Raw genomic sequence first — 20,348 nt, forward strand, 5'->3', positions numbered from 1 at the left:
TCTCAGAAAAAAAAAAATAGCTTGTAGTTTGGGAACGAAAACTTCATGTTCTAATCAAGTATTGTATATACAAAAATTGTAAATTGTGCCCACAGCCTTGTACAGCAGTCTATGCATTTTGCTTAATTGTGGACTTTGGGGTTAAAGTTCTTGAAATATCTATCTGGTAAACATGATTTAGCTTTCTGTTAGGGAATTGGTTCTGACAAAAGCTAAAGTTGACATTGCCGTCCCGGTGAACTACATTTAGAAAGAACATAGTCTCCAGTGTATTAACAAGTAGGGAAGAGATTTCAAGAGTAATTGGTTAATAAAAGAACATCTAACGGTCCAGCGGGCTATTTCGTGTAAGTTTTGGATTCCAAAGATGTTTTGCTTTAGCATCATTGTTTTTGAGAAACAAGTCTCAAAAAGTATCTTTATTGCTTTAATTTCATTTGAAGAATGATTATGAGAGTCAGACATTGCATTAGACCTTGACACAGAGATACATGAAATTCGCTTTAGGCTGAACAGATCTGATAGCAGGTGGGGGAGGAAATACATGCAACAAGCATGCACACACTCAGCAACCACAGTCAGTGCAGGAGCAGGAGAGCCAACCTGAGCTGGGAGCGGGGAAGATGTGCTTCAGGAGCACAAACTGGGGAAGATGTCGTGGAGAAAGTAGCATTTGCACTACATCATGAAGGGTGGATAGTATTTTGAAAGGAGAAAAGAGGAGAAATTCTTGTTCATTCAGGAAGACAGAATAGTAAATGACAAGACATTTGAAGTGGGAAGTGTTACTAGTTGATGTATCACAATTAGGATGAACAACAGTATTCCCTGTTAATTATTGGCAAAATCGCTTCAAATCTAGTAGAACTAACACTTTTATTTGTAATTTTAAATATATATACATTTAAATAAAAATCACAAGACATAAAACTCAATTTTAAATCCATTTTAAAGTCCACAGTTCCATGGATTTAAAAAGCACAATGTTGTATATTAATTACCACCCCAGAAAAGAAACCCCCCAAAATATTAATTGCTCACTTCTCATTCTCCCCGCTTCCCAGCTCCTACCAACTATTAGTCCTATTAACAGAATTATAGAATATAATTAGTCCCTTTGCTTCTGAACTATTTCACTTAGGATCATGTTTTTAAGTCTCATCATTGTAAAGTTCATAGTGTATCTCAGAACTTCAGTCTTCTTTATGACCAAACAATGGTCCATTGTACTTCCATACCACATGCATCTGTTGTTGGATACTTACTTGGGTGGTTCCCACTTTGGGGCATTGTGAATAATGCTTCAATGAATGTAAGTGTCTGAGTAGACCTGTTTTCAACTCTTCTGGGCAAGCAAACCTAGGATCAGAATTGCTACATCATACGTTGTCTATGTTCAGCTTTCAAGACATTGGCAGCTCTTTCTCAGAGCGTCTGAACCCTTTTACATTCGGCCCGACACTGGGCGAGCGTTCCAGGTGCTCCACAGCCACAGGGACACTTGGTTTGGGTTCGTCTAGGAATAGTCACTCCTGGTGCGTGTGCAATCGTGTTAATAAGTGAGACATGGGGCATCTTCTCGTGTACTTATTGGCTACTTGTACATCCTCTTTGAGAAATGACTATTCAAGTCCTTATAATGCTTTTGAAAATTCTTAATTTCAATAGAAATAGCCAGTTCTTTAACAGGTTACAAAACTCAAAAGGCGCAAAGGACTGTAAACTAATAGCTGGCCGGCTGTGACTTGCCTTTTGGAGATAAATGATATCATTAATGATGAGGTGCACCTGCACAGGCACATGTAGGTCAGTAGACTTTCTGAGCTAGCCTATGCACAGAAAAGCAAACATGAATCCATGTCCTACCTTCATTTCTTTTTCCTTCTCTTCTTTTGTTTCTTTTTGTTGTTGTTGACTTAGTACACAAGCCCCAAGACTTCGAAAATGCTGCAGAAATCACCTTCTTCAAGAAGAGTGGTAAGAAAACAATGCATTTCCTTTTCTCCCGATAAACTCCCTATGTGCTATTCCTTGCTTACGTCAAATTTACATGTACCGTTTTGATCAAACTTGACATTTATTAATCAGCACAAGAAAGAGATCGACTAACTAACCATTTAGAATGATGTCGTTGGGCAGTTTGTACATAAGGGAATGATCCAGAGGTTATGGGAGGAACCGTGGGCATTAAAGTCATAGGTCAGGAGTCTGGGCTTTATCTTGCAGAGGCTGCGGAACACCTGGAAGGGGAGCCATGTAAGATGACCAAAAGACTATTTTAGTAGTGCACATTTGGCTTCAATTTGCCAGGTTCACTGTATCCCCATCCCATGTCCAGAATTCTCATCCCTCTTTGATTCTTGCTAGTAATGTTAATAAAGCCCTGTAAGTATTGATTCCATTTTAAAATATGTTTACCAGGGTGTTCAATAAGTCAACTAACTCATCAGTCTTCTCTCTGTGGACACTGCCATCCTTTTTAAAAGTGTACAGATTTAAAACATATACCTGAGGACAGTCAGGTCCTCAAACAAGTAAAATTCATTTCTTCCCAGTTTCCAAAGAACAAACTAATTGTAAAATCATTCCAATTATGAAACAAATGAGTTTTTCAGTGTGTCCTGACGAAGCACATGTTTCGATTAATTAGCTGACGCTATTCCTTGAATAAGGAGCTCTAGAGGGGCTGTGGGTTAAGCATTAGGCTGCTCACCGCAAGGCTGACATGTCTGGAGCACTTCGGGGGAGACCCATGAGGCTGTCTCCCTATAAAGACACCGCACACAGTCTCGGAAACCCCGCAGAAGGTGGCTGTTTGTCACAGTGCACTTGGTGGCGGTGGATGTGGTGTGGCTTTGGGTTATTCTTTGACCAGCAGTCCCCAGGTGGTGTAAATTGTTTGTATGCTTGGGTGCAAACCAAACGTCGGCAGCCAGGGTCCACCTATCGGAAAACAAACCTGACAGTCTACTTCCCCCCAAGTTAATCAGCCATTACCAGCCCTTTGGCTCACAGTTACACTCTGAATCAGGTCCAGTCTCCGAGGGTCACAGCCAGCCTGGTGGCAAGCCGATGCTCTTTGCATGCTCCACGGAGACTCGAGCGATGAGGGCCCAGGTCCTCTGCTTTGTGTCACCATAAGCACACTCTGCAGGACCAGGTTAAGCATTCGCCTTTCTTCATTCTAAAAAACAACAACTAATTGAGCAAAGGTAGCCACCAAAACAAAAGATATTCGGTAACAATCACTTCTGTTTCATCTTAGAGCATTTTTATCACCTACCCCCTACACACACACACACACACACACACACACACACACACACACACACACACAATGTGGTCTGGCCACTACTTGCTGCTAAATACAGAGAGAGGCTGTTTCAGAGTCGCTGCTTTCTAATTCATCCATAAACGCAACCATTGCCCTGATCCCCGGTGTGTTTCTCGCTGGCAGTCTGATGTGCCCGAAGGAGTGATCCGGGTCCATGCTCCCCTGCTCTCTAAGGTTTCCATGGCCATTCAACTCAAGAGCCAGACCAAAGCCAAAGACATACTGGCAAAATTCCAATATGAGAACAGGTGAGTAAACGCCAATGGCGGTGTTTGCATAAGACAGCTAATCTTTACCAGAGAAAAAACTTGTAGGTACTTCCAAATGTTGTTCTTTTAAAAACGTAAAATCTCTTATTTGGGGATTAAGTCGTTAGAATGAGTGTCAGAAGTAGAGGAAAAAGTTAGAGTAACAATAAAATGATCTATAGTACAGGTTTTTAAAGCAATTTCTTGAAGTGGGATTCTCATCGGGTATCTTGTTTGGGTGGCTTCTTTTATGCAATGAGTTTCACCGTTCTTTTTTAGAATGACAAATGGAGCGTGTCAGCTGAGTTAATACTGTGAAAGATTTTTAGGAATAGCATTATTCCACACTCTATTGGGCTTCAACATCCCTGTATCAGATAGATTTTAGTGGTAAAGAGAACATCATAGAGATTAAAATTTCTTAAAATGATCCTTGGGATCAGAATGATATTTAAGAAAATTATCATTACAGATCTGTGATAAATCACATGAGAAGGCTAAAAATCCTAATCATTTTTATTGAGGTAAGCTTACTTAAAATAAAAACACATTTGCCACGAGGTTATTGATAAACAAGAAGCACCACTTTAAGTCTCTTGTAGAGCAGGCATGATTTCATTGTCTACAGTAAAACCCTTGCTCAATAGCCTTACAAAGAAGCTTTCCCAGTACATTAAGGAGTAGCCATGTTGAACAGCAGAATCCCCATTGCTAAATCTTAGTAACTGCATAACTCCATTGAGATAACATTTTTTAATGATAAAGTATGAAAACTAGATAAGTTAGTATTTGCCTGCCATGGGTCAGGGGTCGAGAGGTTGGGTGTGCACAGGGTCCGTGTTAGAGAGATGAGTAGGTACCCATCCTTCCTTCTGCACCACCAACTGAGCCAGGGGCCATGATCTGGCAGCACTTGCCCATACACCCATCCACCCATCCACCCATCCTGGGGACCCCCACATACCATCACCTCCTACTCGACCTGACCACTTGTGCTTCCCAGGGGCCCGAGGCCTGACTGCTTCTTCCTGGCCACCTGCACTTGGGGCTGATAGTCCAGTAGTGCAGAGGTGCCTACGCCTACACTGAGCCACCCATGTTGGGGGCTTCTAGGTTAGCAGTGCTTCCCTCTCCCTCAGCCACCAGTGTGAGGACTCAAGGACCACAGCACACCATCTCCCACTCGCACTCCTGTGGAAACACAGCATTTCTCTGTCCCAACTTCTGTACCGCTCCCTTTGCAAGCTGCAACCAGAGACTTGTGCCCATTCCAACCACCACACACAGTCCTGGCCAGGGACTATGAATGAGAGTTTCTGTACCATCCATCTGGCAACTTGTGACCCTGCCACCTTCCCCTGACCACTCAGCAACCAGCAGTGCACACACAACACGCAATCCAGTAATCAGTGGGAACATTCACTGTACCCACCCCCACGTGACTGGATCAACAGACGTAGCACCTCACCAGTAATATCGACTCTATCTTCAGCTGCCCTCCAAGACCAGCCAGTTGAGACACATGCTTACACACCAACGTTTGTCCCACTCACCCAGAGAGGGGCGAGAAAGGCCCCAGTGTGGCCAGGACAGTGAGCAGGGTAGCATGCATGTCCCACCTACGTGGATATATCGATGCAGAACAACACAAAGTTCTGTATGTAACAACCAGACATTAAATAAATATAGTAATATCTCACTGTCTTGGAAACAATGGAGAATAACAAATCATATAAAGAAGCAGAATGAGATAGCGCCAGCAAATGAGGGCGAAAAAGAACCAGAAACTCTCCTGGAGGAAGACTTTCTAATGAAACTACCTAATAATTAATTTGAAAATCTAATGTATAAGATTTTACAAAGAGCTTGAGAGAAACACAGGTAAAACCAAGGAAAACACAAACAAGACAATAGAAAAATTCAAAGAAGCAGTACAGGAACAAAATTACAAAATAAACACACAATTAGAACTCATACCAAAGTAGCAATTTAAAAACTGCAAATAAATAACCGTACGATTTCCAAAACAGGCAACTCAATGGGTCAAAGAGGCAAAATTGTATCGGTGGTAGACTAGATCAAGAAAAAGAACACAAATAACTTGGCAAAAATCATCTATTTGAGGGAAAATCCTAAAATAAGATTAAGAAAGCCTAATAATTATTTGGAACACTATCAAGAGCGAAGGTGTACACATTATCACAATCAGAACAAGAAAAGGCAAACACAGAATTATTAAAAAATTTGCTAGCAGATAGCTTCTCTAATATCATGAAAGATAGATACTACCTAGCAAAGACTCAATGAACCCCAGATTAGATGCCAAAAGAAAGACACCAAGACTTGTTATAGGTACAAACCTGCCAGAGTGCAGTATAGCACCAATGAAACACAACATTCCTCTAATTCTTTAATGCTCCCCCCAACCCCCACTTTCATGACCCCAATTGTACCTTACAAATCTTGCTGAACCAGAGCATATACACTGGTACAGATAAGAACTCTTGACACACGGAATCCAAGACAGACAAACCCCTCAGAAATAGGGAGTAGGGATACCATGAGGGGAAGGGAGTGGTGAGGTGAGGAAGGGGGGAACCGATCACAGTGATTGACATATAGCCACACACCCCCCCAAGGAGGATGGACAACAGAAACATGGGTGAAGGGAGACAGCAGATGGTGTAAGATATGAAAATAATAATAATTGATAAGTTATCAAGGGGTCATGAGGGTGGGAAGGTGGGGGAGGGACAGGAAAAAAAGGAACTGATACCAAGGGCTCAAGTAGAAAGAAAATATTTTTTAAGTGATGGCAACATTTGTTCAAATGTGCTTGATACAATTGATGTGCAGATTCTTATAAGAGTCGCCCATAAAATGATGTATATTTTTAAAAGTGTATTATAATTAAACTCAACAAAATGGCAAAGAACTCAGAGTAGCTCACAAAAAAAATGACAAGTGACCTAAAAGGAAACCAAACTAGCAAGACTAAATCTGATTACTCAGCAGAAATTATGTGGGCAAAAGGACAATGGAATACCATGTAAAACAATGACAGAAAAAATTACTAACAAAGAATTGTATAGCTAGAAAAATTGTCTCTCTATATGATGGTGAAATTATGACATTTTTAAATCAACAGAAAGTAAGGAAATTTATAAAAATCAAATCAGCCTTACAAGAAATAGTAAAAGAGGTGGATTAGGCATTCTACTGCTAATCACAAGGTTGATGGTTCAAACCCACCAAACATTCCATCAAAGAGAGATGAGGATGTCTGCTTAATGAACTGAAAGAAATGACTGTAGAGCCCCACTTGAGGGACACCAATAACAGAATTGTAGATGAATGGATGCATTAGATGGTGTGAGATATGGCAAAAATACTAATAATATATTGTATGATATAATAAGGGTTCCTTGGAGTAGGGTTGGGGAGGGAGGGGATAAAGGGGAGCTGATATCAAAGAGTTCAAGAAGAAAGAAAATGCTTTGAAACTGATGGTGGCAGCAATTGTAGAAGTATGCTTGATCTAATTGAATTATGGGTTGTTACGGTATCTGTAAGAGCTCCCAATAAGTAGATGTACAGTCTTGGAAACCCTATACAGGATTCCTAGGAGTCAGAATTGACTTGGTGACAGTGGATTTGTGTTGGTTTGGTTGGGTTTGGCTGTTGGGTTTGGGTTGGTTTAGAGAGAGAGCCAACAGCGTCAAACAGCAACTTCTGATTAAGATACGGTACAGCATCCGACCAAAACCAATGCAAATAAAAATCTCTCAAAAGCAAAGCAAAAAGACTGGAAACCAGGGCCAGAGACATCAATTTGTAAATGACAAAAATGTCTCAATAATAAAGAGCAGTAAATAATGTGATTTTACAAATGTATAGAGGAATAAAAGAAAAAGCATATCGGCCAGGCCGATAAACACATGTAGGGTTAATTGAAGGGCGGAGGGATAAATGGCTCAGTGAGACTCACCTTTTGATTTCTCTGGTCTCTTGCTTTCTGATGGTCGGACCAGGGTGCAGCTGCCTTAGCAGTTCCCTACTTTAGCTGGCAAGGCTCATTTCCTGCAAGACATCCCTGAGGAGAAGCCGCATAGACCTACCCTGATGCAGCCCTGGGTGCTGGAGCAACTGTGTAGAGACCCCTGCTAGCGCTGAGATGCTTACACATTCACTGACTCGGCATTCCTTGTAGTCTGTCATTCTGTGTGTTTTGTGAGATGGAGGAGGACTTTGTGGATTGGTGTTGAACATATGGGCTAATGTTAGACTTGTGGGCTTGGGCAGCACTGGTTTGGGATGGTTTCTTGATGTGCACTTACCCTTTAATTAAAGCTCTCTCATATACAAAAGAAAGAAAAAGTATAAAGAAATAAAAGGCTGTGTTAAACTTAGGAAAATAAAGGTCAATTTCAAGGCCCCTCCAGAGAAAGTTAACCAACCTACTCCTCAAAAATAAAACGAATTCCCCTGACAGTGGACTTTCTCATCTGAAACCACAGAGGGCAGAAAGAAATAGAATAACTTTTTCTTTTTTAATATTGGAAGTTATCAACTGCAAATTCTATGACCAGCACACATATTCTACATGAATGCTAGGGAAATAAAGTCATTTTTAAATGATAGAAAAGGAAGACACGTTCTTGCTAGCAAATATCCTTATAGGCAGTGGTTCAAGGAAACTCTGTAAACAGATGGAAATGATAACAGAAGAAGGTCTGGACCATCACAAAGAAATGGAGTAAATACAATAGACCATATGAAAAGGGAGAACAGTCCCAACCTTAAAACTGGCCCGTGTGCAGTGACTGCCTTTCAGAGATTGCAGTACGGAAATGAACGGGGCGAGGGAACCTGAGTTTGCAGTTAAAAAGTCTGACCAACACAAAGTCAGCCAGGTCATCCAAGTTAATACCAAGGCATGTTGACCGTTTGCACCCTGGTACGGAAGTGATGAAATGACACTGCACCTTGTCGCCCTTGTGGTTAGGAGCTGCCGTATCGATTGCGATGCATAGTGACCCCCAGTATGTTTTCTAGGCAGCAATCATTGACCAGTAGACTACCAGCAATTTTTCATCTCATTTCTTTTTTGGGTTTTTTTTTGCTTTTGTTTTTTGGACAAAAGTTCAAAAGCAATTGAATGGAATAAAGCGCCTTTTCAACAAATGGTGCTGTAGCAATTGGACATGATAGACAAAAGAAAACAGACACTAAAGGTAAACCACACACCTTATACAAAAATTGACACAAAATGTGCATCACATAAGAAAATCAAATTTATAAACTAAATCAATATAATAGACTGGAGGAAGAACACATTTTCATCTAAAAAAACAGCTCTCAACAAAATCCAGTGCCCTTTCAAACAGAGGTAAGGAATACTCCGCAAATGGGGAAAGAAAGGGATTCCTCAGCATGGCGAAGGGCACTGATGAAAACCCCGCAGCAAACTTTATTGACATTGGTGAAACTGAAAGCTTTCCTCTGAGTTCAGGAACAAGACAAGAATATTCCCTTTCACCACTGATATTCGGGATTGCACTGCAACTCCTCGTCAGAGCAAAGAAAAAGAAATAAAAGGCACTGGGAAAGAAGTAAAATTATGTGACAAAATTATGAAATAATTCTATATAGAGAAGATCCCAAAGAATCCACAAGAAAGCTACTAGAGCTAATAAATGATTTCAGTCATGTTGGAGGACACGAGACCGGCTTTCAGAACTACCAGTCACATTTCTACAGACCAGCAACAAACTATCTGGAAATGAAATTAGGGAAACCATCCCTCTTACATCAATTTCTAAAAGAATAAAATACCTAGGAATTTACATACTTTAACAAGTAGGTCAAGGATTTTTCCATTGTGAACTAGAAAATTGTAATAGCAAGTAGAGTATTATTAAAATAAGTGGGACAACATTTGCGTTTATGCAATAGAAGACTTGTTAAAATAAGGATGTTATATAAGTAGTCTATGGTAGAAATTTCAAACAATGGAATTTCTTTGAAAATTTCAACAGCTTTGTTTTTGCAGAAATGGAAAGATGATTGAAAAGGGTTCCAAATGGCCAAGCAATCTTGGGAAAGGGGAATACAGGAAGTGGGACTACATTTCCCACTTTCAAAATGAATTACAAGACAGTGTGCTACCAGTATACAGGGAGACATAGAGACTGGTAGGTTATAATGAAGATTCCAGAAAGGAACCCATAACACCAAGCGATTTTTAATAACACCAAATTTATTTTCTGCAGGAAGAGTAATTTGTTCAACACATATTGCCAGGACAACTGATTCTTCACATGCAAAGAATGGAGTACTTCACACCTTAAACTGAGATTAATTTAAAATGGATCAGTGACTTAAGTGAAACTCAACTCACAGCCTTTGAGTTAATGCCAACTCAGAGCAAGCCTATAGAACAGGGCAGGACTACCTTTGTGAGTTTCTAAAACTGTAACTCTTATGTTAGACCAGGTTGACTACAGAAGCAAATTCAGAGACACTCCTATAGATGTGTGAGAGAGAACTTTATATCAAGAAGTAATTATGCATTGATAAAACAGCCCAGTCCAGATCAAATCCATAAATTCTATATTAGCCCGTAAGTCCAACATTAGCCACGAATTCCTCTTCAGACTCACGCAGCACATGGAATGAAGTCACAGGCCAGTGGGTGGGAAGTCCAGTGGGTCCCATGGCAGTGCACGCATCTGCAGGGCTCTGACTCTCATCAGCGTGGCTCCATGTGGCTTGTCAACACAAACGTGAAGCAGAGAGAGTGGGTCCCGATTCCCAGGAGAAAAAGAGGAAGTTCCCAGAATCCTCATGAGAAGGCTACACCCACACAGAAGCATTGTCAGGCTGTGACCTGATTGACAGACTAGACTCCATCCTTTATTTATCAAGTTGACATGAAATTGTGTTAACTACCACACGCTTCATGGGAGTCCAGAGCCGCGTTTTTCTCCCATAGAGTGATTGGTGATTTCCAGCAGCTGACTGCAGTTCGCAGCCCAACCCATAGCCAAGAGCAAAAATCATAAAACCCTTTAAAAAGGCCGAGTGGGCGGTTATATTTAGGCAACGGATCCCTGGATATGATATCAAAAGCAGGAGCAACAAGAGTTAAAAACCAAGAAATTAGACCTTGTCAAAATGGAAAAGGGTCCCTATGAAAGCCCCAGGTGGAGATAACATATTTACAGATTTGACAAGGGACCAGGATCTCTAATTATTAGGGGAAAGAATGAAGGAAGCGATAGTTATGAAGGCATTTTCCCAAAACTGTCTGCACACGAAAATAAGCAGGTGAAAAGATATTCCACATTATTAGCAAGTAGGGAAATGTGCCGTAGAACCGCAATGAGGTATCACTACACTGACTAAAAATTAGTGACAGCATTAAATGCTGGCAAAGGTGAATAGAAATTAAATCACCCATATGCTGGTGATGGCAATGCAAAATTCATCAGTTCCCTATAAAACCAAACATGAACTATCATGTTACTCAGCAGTTGCACTCCTGGGCATTTATCTGAAAAAACTGAAGATTATGTTCACATGAACACCTTCATTATAACTGTTTAGTGCAACTTTATATCCAACCAAAACCCAGATGATATTAAACAGGGAGTGGCTATACTGCAGTGTATCCATATCCTGAACCTCTGGTGACCTAGTGAGTACACACGGGGCTGCTAACTGTGAGGTCAGCAGTTTGAAACCGAGAGTGACTCCAAGGGAGACAGACGGGCTTTCTACTCCATAAAGAGTTGCAATACCGGAAGCCCACAGAGGGGCTGTATCCCGTCGTGTAGGGATGCTGTAGTTGGTTTGGTTTGGGGGGAGTAATACTCAGGGAAGAACTAGTAATACATGCAGCAACTCAGATGGATCTCAAAGGAAATATACTGAGTGGATAAAAACCAAGCAATGCGTTAAGGTTTCATGTCGCATATTTCTCTTTAGAGGGCATCGTTAAGATAATGTATGTGGAATAGTGGTAGAACTGGGTAGCCAAAGGGAGGTGGATGTGGCCGTAAAAGAGAAACACGAAGAAGGTGTTCTGCAGCTTGACAAAATCAAAGCCAGTATCTTTGTCTGATGATGCGCTGGAGTGGCCAGGTATTGCTATTAGAGAAATAGAGTTAACATATACAGTTTCTTTCTGAGCAGTTTGTTTTAACTACAATTTATCTCAAAATAGAAAGATGTCATTTAAAACAGTGGGGGCACTCTCCACTGCTACAGAGCCAGTTCCCACTCACGGCAACCCTAGATTTGGTCGCCAAGGCTGTACATCTCTGTGGGAGCAGGCAGCCTGAACTTTCTCCCCCCGCGTGGCTGCTGGCTGGACCGCAGGCCTGGTGGAAGGTTGTCAGAGCTTACTGCCCTGTGCCACCGGCGCTCCTTACAGGGGGGTGGGCACCCCTTTCCTTTGCATAATAGAGAGCTGAGGACAACCTGTGTGATCCTGAACCAGGGTGGAGGTCAGCATTGGTCTTTCAGAATCTCCTACTGCTGCATTCTAGTTGGGGTGGCGGGGATTACATAAGACAATTATGTTCTCTGACTTGTTCTCATTATAGGGCAAAACAACCAGTAAAGTCACCCTTCAACGTTTGCAAAGCATTAGGCCAGGTTAAGAATATGACAGCTGTACGAGGGACTTCCACTCTATTGTTTGCAAATAAACAGAAAGGAAACCTGGCTGCTTTCAGCTGAGAGCACTGGGACCAGTGACAACACACTGTCAAACATCCAGCTGCCCCTGGGCCAGCCTTGTTGTGTCATCAACAATTATTCCTCAAAACCAGCACTGACGGCGGTGCCTAGAGTGGACTCTGTCTCTGGGGAGACCATGGTGCACCACCTTGGCTTTGAAATAGTCCAGTCCTCTCGGAACCCAAGCTTCGGTCCTGTTCGAACAGGTGGACAACAAACGATCACAACTGTCCGTGATGGTAAAGATTCATGGGGTTGACTTTAGTCCCAGCACAATAATTTGTTGTTGTTGCTTTAATATTTAATCCACAGATTTACCACAGATCTTAAAAGGTTTCATTTGCTTTCTTTTAGTCATGGTTCATCTGAGTGCATTAAGATCCAAAACCAAAGGTTATATGAAATTGGAGGAAATATAGGTAAGCATTCTTTAATAAATGTTACTTCTAAATCTCTAGTGCTTTTTTTTGAAGTTACAGATCAATCTTCCCATTTCCCTGGTGTGGGATGGTGCGGGGAGGCAAGAGGACGGACTCCAAAGATGTCCACAGTCGCCCTTGGGCAGATGGAGCTCATTGCCCAGTGTACAGCATTGACGATGCGAATGCATATCACCAGCATACTACTTGGCAGCAGTGAATGCTAGGGTGCTGGGTGAGAGTGACACCGATTGTGTGTCAGCTTGACTAGGTCATGTTGCTTGGCTGTTTGACAGTGAGACAATGATGTAATTTGTGAATCACGCAACATGTAATCATCCTCCATTGTGTGATCTGTTGTGGTTGTCCTCCACTTTCTTATAACCCCAGTTTTTGCATAACAACCTGCTTTTGGGAACTGAGCCTTGGCAAAAAGTAAGAAAGAGTGTACTTACATCCCAGACTCTGCCTGTCCTACCCCTAATGTAGAAGAACTGGTTTCCCTCCCTTTCAGGGCCAGCCCTTCCAAAGGGATCAGTGCCGCCTTCTCAAAGGAATCATTTCTAGCTGCATAAAAGCTTTCTTTCATTTACAAAATTCTTAATTACAAATAAGCTTCTCTCAGTTACAAAGCTCAGTCGTGGCATTCTTCACACCTGTCGCATTCCTCTGATACACTCTACAGCACAAAGGTCAAGTTCTACTCCTGTGTCGTCCTCCAATAGCCTCTTGATCTACTTTAGGCCGGCTTCCCCTCCACCACTCCACTTTAATCACGCTCTTGTCAAGGTCCCCCGAGCACTCTGAGCTTGTAAAATCCGTTCTTTCCTTTTCAGTTGTGCTCCTTGAGTGACTGGGTTGATATTTTCCTTCTTTTAAAAGCATGCTTTCCACTTCCCTGGTGGCCTTTGCTGAATATCTTTGTCAGGCACTTCTCATCCTAGGGATCCCTTAACACTGGGGAGCTGTCCAGCACCGACTTCAGAATGCTCCTCGCTCCACGTTCTTGATGAGCTCACCTGATCTCGTGGTTTCAAATCTCTCTGCCTTTGGAATGCTGCTCGAGATTAAGTCCCAGACTCCCCCCACCCCATCCTGGACACCAGCTCCAATCCTGTCACCAGGCACACTTTGGGTTTAGAGCCTTGGCATTGGCTCTTCTCTCTGCCTACCACCCCCAGCCCTGAATACCCTCCACTCAAGCATTCTGACTTCTCTGCTCTCACCTCTGTCTTCGCCAACAGTAATGCCTGTGAGAACTGAAACCTGGGCAAGGCAGAAGCCTGTCAGAGGATGAAAACTACAATAGGTCCCACTAGTAATGGAAAAGTTGTAAGATTTCGTTCTGCAAAGGTAGAAAACTTGCACAACCTGGAAGAACTAGGCAGTCTGTCAAGCTGACCTCTCACAGAGTGCACTAGATAACGTTTGCTCAATCAAGTCTTGCTGGACCACGGTCCTTGAATTTAAGCCCTATACCCATACTGCCTATGTGCCTTCTCTGATTTGTTTTCTCTAATGTTCCTATCACCATCTTACTTATATTAATTTCCTATTACTTTTGGCCACTTTTAGAATGTACGCTCCCACGAGAAGAGTCCCTAGTATATATTAACTCTCAATAAGTAGATGATAAATCTATCAAGCAAGCAAGTGTTGGGAACTTTGAATGGGATGTTAATATGCATGTCACACTTGCTGTACATAAAGATCATCAAATTCTATACTTGCCACATGGAATAATTTCTTCCTTATCCTTTCTAGATCTCTTGCCTATGAGTACTCCATCCATAGTAAAGAAGGGAAATAAACATTCCTAACATGAGCCTGGTTGACTCTTCTCTATCCCTGGACAAATTTCTATATGTAAAAGCGTCAGCTAACACCTGTTATTCTCAAAGCAATCCATTTATACACAAGCCAAGTTGTTGACATGTGTTTCTGTTCACTGAAATGAGCTGTTGCTGGCAGGTGTTGCTGAGGCCGTTTGAACCCCAAGTGACCCTGTGTACAACACAATGACGTGCCTGCTCCCACATCAACCTCACCAGGGTGCTGTTTGAGCCCCTGGGGGAAGCAATAGCGTCAGTCCCTCCCGTCGAGGGTCTTCCCCTTCTCCACTCCCCGTCTATTTTATCAAGCGTGACGTCATGTTCCAAGGTCTGGTCTCTGTGGATCACATGCCCAAAGTACATGAGGTATACTCTCGCCCTCTCCCTTCTGCGGAGCACTCTGGTCCTGCTTCTTCCAGGACAGATTTGTTTGTTCTTTGGGTCGTCCATAGGACTTTCAATATTCTTTGCCAGCACTTCCACGTGAGAGTCAGTTGACAATAGTTCACAAACTTTAAAAGAAAGAAAATGTAAGGGGTTTGCTAAGAAACTGAAACGTACCTACTTCCTTTTGGCAGAGAAAACTGGAATATTTGAACCTTTCAATAGAGATGGAACAGTGTGTGCTCTTGAGACAAATACTCTGATTGTTTTCCTTTTTTCTTTTAGGGCAGCATTGCTTGGATCCAGATGCGTATATATTGGATGTATATCATGTAAACCCTCATGCTGAGTGGGTGATTAAACCCCAGTCAAGTTTTTAAAGTACAGACACGATAGACACTACATTGTAGTGGAAGAAAGATTGGTTTCAACAGGATCGTTTCTATAATCCTTTTGATGGTTCTGGACCCCATGTCGTGGTGTTTCCTGGTATCCTCAACTTGAACTTTAGAGGAGAAGCTAGAACCCATTTGCTCTGAAGTTCCCTTATGTTGGTTCATTGACAAAGCAAGGGAAACAGGATGTGGCGCGTACAGAATGAAGGCCAATCTAGAATGTGGAACTTGCACCCTGTGTTATTTGGATCTCACAGAAGGAGTGAACTTGATCTTATTCCTGGAGATAACACTTATTTATGTAGCAAATGCTACCAACCACAAGAGGCTGAATGGAACCCTTTTTTATGCTTACCTAAATACATTGACCTCTTTGAGCAAGAATACCCACAATATCCATCATTTCCACTCAGCAAAATTTCCAAAGAAAATTCCATTTCTAAAGTTAAGCATACAATAATTATGCTCTGACTCACTCCCGAATTGGAGTTTAGGGAAATAAACAAGCTGTATTGTTGAGTGTAAATCATGCTGTATTTTGACTGTCAGCATTCTGGTGCAAATGGATATTTCTGTCATTGACTATGGAAATCAATATTTCTAGAGCTTATTAATTTATAACACCTGTCCCCATAGAGAGACAGAGTTTGGCATAAGATAACCTCCTGTTTTCCCACTTCGTCTCAGTCATGGACACAGACGCCATGTTCTCCTCGTTCGGAACCAGGCACGGGTTCATTCTGAACACATGTCATTCGCTACATGTCACAGCTCTTGACTCTTCCCCGTTGTAGCTACAATTTAAAGAGACCATACTGCTTGATGCAGAGTGCTGAGAAGTGGAGCTATCCCCCGGTTTCATTTGCAGTCAGAGTAGATCCTGCTGGTGTTTTGTAATCACAGACCTGCCCAACCACTGTACATCAGCATCCAGCTTTCAGCAGGCAAAGGTTGGCTAACCTGGAACCTGTCAAGCTTCTGTGGAGTCATTTTCCAGATCTGCAACTGGCAAAGTCACACAGTCCCGTCCCCTGTAATATAATTTGGAGGAAATCTAAAATGTGCTCGTATTCAGGCGGCACAGATAGATAGCCCCAAAGTTGGCTAACTGGTTACAAAACTCTCGTTTGTTCCAGGGATGTTCTGTACATTGGAGATCATAGGTTGAGATTTTTATGAATTTATATCAGTTTGAGAGAAATTAAGGCCCAAATGACTCTTTTCCTCTCTCCTTTTATCCTGCAATTCAAAAAGTTGACAAAAATGTTCAGACAAATGCAGGGAACGTTTTACTTTATCTACTCAGCTGAGCTTGATACAGTATATGATCAGACTTAAGCCTATAAGTAGAAGAAAGCTGACGCATGCTGTATACTTTTCTGTCTACACAAAACATTAACTTACATTCACAAAGGAGGTAATTGCATTTCTGACAACTAGAATTTTTTCATATTTTCAGAGAAAACTCCAAGAGCCACTATTTTGATTTCTGGATTGGAGAGTTTGATTCCCTTTGCTTGAAAAGCCATTAGTAAAATTCCTTGCGTTTACATCTATTTTCACATTTCACCAGTTTTCCACATTTGGCTAAGTGTAAGTGTCATGGCATATGAATTTAAGTCCTAAATTTAGAGCCTGAAAAAAAATCTTTGCATTTGCTATTTAAATAAGTACACTTACCCACAACTGTAGTAGGTCTATTGCTTTATGTAATTGTTATGTCCCACGAAATAAGATGGCAGTAATTTATGTTCACACATGAAACTAAGTATTCGAATAGCTTCATATGAAAACCGTGACTAAATATCCTCATTTCATTTCCTCTCTTGAGGATACTGAATTCTGTTGTTTATATAAAAGTTATTTTTATTTCATTTGACTGAAAACACATTAGAACCAACGCAAACATTCTAAAGGTAAAGGATTGGTTCCAACTTGCCCTAAATTTTAAATAAATAGCTCACAGGTAGCCCTGAACATACAACTTGTTCGTAATTTCTTTCGTGTGCTTTTAGATGTCAAAAAAATTAGATGGATCAATAACTTTAAAAGAGTCACCCTAGTTTATTCAAAAATGTATTGCAGTTTTCAAATATCAATAAAATATGGAGGGCCCTGTGTCAATGCCAAGATCATTGGATATGACATTTATCCTTAGTCACAAGTTAGCTGATTGGATAGAATTTTTAGGAGAAAGACACACTAATATTTGAATGGTCAGAAAGTAGGCTTTTTGTTTTGTTTTGTAACTAAGTTTGTTCTTACAGAGTAATTAAACCCGTACGAAAATTATAAACACCTTTCATCTCACCATGGAAAGAACTGTCGTTGTGTCATGAGAGAGTCTTTTTTTTTTTTTGAGAGTCGTTTTAACATAGTTCCGTCACCAAGCGACACACCTAGTACTGGGTTTGGAAACAAAAGATGAATCCTACTGAGTTTCTGGATTATCTTCTTAATAGCTTCTTACCCCAATCCACCCTAAGCACTTTGATCTGAGCTAGAAAAACATGCAGAAAAGTACTAGAAGAAGGACTTATTCAGGGGAAACAGATCCTCAAATGGGCTTATTTGTCCTTCCATTTTGCCAAAAAAAGGGGGGGGGACCTCTTTATTAAACAGCTCCTGCGGGGACAGTATTCTGAGACTCAATGGTCTTTGAATAAACTGGAATGCTCATTTTTTCTTTGCAATGTCTATACAGTACAAACTACCTCACTTGCCTTTCTTGGGGAAAAAGAGAACTGGCTTTAACCGTTTTTGTTACAAACCGTTGGTGAGTCTTATTATTTAAGTCATTTCAGTTAGCTCTCAATGTACATCTAATAATAGACATGTAATGATATGAAATATTCTTATCAGAAGCTTTAAACCTAAAAAGACTTTGTAAGTGTGACCTTACCGGCTCTGAGAGAATGTCACGGTCAGAACCAAGTTGATGGCGATGAGTGTTGAGTTGTGTCATTGTCTTGTGTCTTTAAACAATAGCAATGCGCAGATACAGGTTCTCAAGTGGAATAACTAATATTCATATTTTCCTTCAGGCATTTCTCAACTACTTTCCAGATCTTGTATTTGACTGAAGACTAACATGAGATAAAACTGTCTCTTCTTTCTTTCAAGCACATTTAAACTGTTTTTCACAAATGTATTACTTACCTGAAAAAAAAATGATTGTGTAATTTTTATTTTATAACAAGCTTTTAAAAATTCCTTTTCCATAAATATGTGACATAATAAAAATAATACAGAATGGTTGAAAATGTTTCAAGCATTTTCAGTTTTCCCCAAACACACCACACCCTGCAATTTAAAGATAGCTTCTTTTTATCCAGGCATTTTTTCCACTGTTTTTTAAAAATCTTGAGTACTTTGATTGAAAAGTCATATATATATAAACCAATATATGTATGTTTGTTACATCTCTTTCGTAGGAAAGATATACCTCGGTCCTTGGCTTCTCACAGAAAGAATTCACACCAAAGCCTGGTTTGTGATCCAAGTGAGTTTTATGAAAGTTAGAAGCAGTTTCAGGTTCCACAGTCAATGGAACACAAGGCACACAGTCCTGCCATGGTTGGGGGACTGCTCCCTGGACGCTCTGTGACCACATCCGGGTTGCCTTGTGTAGCAGTCGCTAGGGCAGAGAGCTCCAGAGCAAAACCTCTGCCCTTTTCAATTCCTCCTCAGGGAGGCATGGTTGATGACCCTGGTCGACCCCACTGGCTGAATTGAAGTCACCTGGCCCAGATGGGCCAATCAGGTGCAATGCCCACCTAGGTGTAGCACCCCTTCCTGGCCGGGACCTTGAACCTCTGAGCATGTGATAATGGATGCCCAAGTCCCAATGCTAAGCCACCTAACATGGTCTCTCCCATCTCAGAGGTTTATGGGTTCTTTTGTCTTATCAATTTTCATTGTTAACTAGAATGTGTATGTTGCATTTTTTTCTTTTGTACACTGCATTTCATCCATGAAAATAAAGGGCGAGGGGGGAGCTATACTAAAAAGTTTGCCCAGAGAATTCTTTTGTTCAACTCCTCTCAGAGCCTGTCTTAGCTTTTGTATTGCTTCTGTAACAAATTGATTTTCTCACAGAAGGCTGATTGCAGGTCCCAGCCAAGGAAATCTCTCCCGGTCAGCCCTTGTGGAAGGAGCCGGTTTCTTTTCATTTTAAGTGCCTCGCTTTTTGGCGACTTTCATGAATCTCCTCCTCTATGTGCTTCCTTCTTTGTAAGCTGCTGTTTCTATCTCAAAGGGGAGAGGCTTAAATCTCCCAAAACAAAGCTCAGAAGGCAAAAAAGGGGCCGGAAAGAAGGAGAGATGGAAACGGGACCCAGAGAACAAACGGAATGCATGCCGTTAGATTTAGGGTCTTGCAACCATGTCACCAAGCAAAATGAGTGTGCCTTATTAGTGAGTGGGGGACGGATTTGCTCTGTCAACTTTCACTCAAACAGCAATATAAAAAAGAGCAAGCCTACACCATGATGGCCTCATCAACATAAAAAAGAGTTCCAGTCCAAACAAGATCAGATCCACAGGTATTGGGGTTAGGACTGCCCGCACATATTAGGGGGGGTGGTGTTAGGTGGCTGAAGGGTGGCACACAGTTCAATCTATAACACGGCCCTTGGGGCTGCGGTAAAGAGTGGGAGGCTTAAAGTGAGACCTGTTTGAACCATCTGTAACTTCCTAGCCAGCTGTGCAGACTTGATTTGGCTGTGGTAATGGTATATGGCTGTGGGTACAGGATAGGTTGGATAGGCAAACCCTACCCTTTAACTGTTTGATTTGGTGCTATTGCAGGCCAGGCTCTCACTAGGTAGAGAAAACACATCTAATGAAATAAGTGTGCTCATTCATGATTTTAGAAATAATATAAAAACTATCATAAGACTAGGAATAGACAAGATTTTCTTCAATCTGATACCAGGCCCTGCCTCTAAGATCACAGCTAATGCAAGACTGTAAATGACTTTCCCTTCACA

General features: G+C 41.4%; 1 protein-coding gene across 4 annotated transcripts in view; it reads left to right on the forward strand.

The window, feature by feature from the left end:
• ARHGAP28 (Rho GTPase activating protein 28) overlaps positions 1–19,339 on the forward strand; it is a 203,138-nt gene extending 183,799 nt beyond the window's left edge. For 3 of the 4 annotated variants that reach the window (XM_075533170.1, XM_075533167.1, XM_075533169.1), the window contains 4 exons: positions 1,921–1,977; positions 3,458–3,582; positions 12,682–12,746; positions 15,248–19,337. In XM_075533170.1, coding sequence (XP_075389285.1) covers positions 1,921–1,977; positions 3,458–3,582; positions 12,682–12,746; positions 15,248–15,342 — 342 coding nt within the window. In that variant the 3' untranslated portion in view covers positions 15,343–19,337. Of the gene's footprint in view, positions 1–1,920; positions 1,978–3,457; positions 3,583–12,681; positions 12,747–15,247 lie in introns of all 4 variants that reach the window. The other variant, XM_075533168.1, reaches the window with a different exon arrangement.
• The last annotated feature ends 1,009 nt before the right edge of the window (positions 19,340–20,348 follow it).

The sequence above is a fragment of the Tenrec ecaudatus genome, chromosome 15 (assembly GCF_050624435.1).
Source record: "Tenrec ecaudatus isolate mTenEca1 chromosome 15, mTenEca1.hap1, whole genome shotgun sequence".
Taxonomy (NCBI): Eukaryota; Metazoa; Chordata; class Mammalia; order Afrosoricida; family Tenrecidae; genus Tenrec; species Tenrec ecaudatus.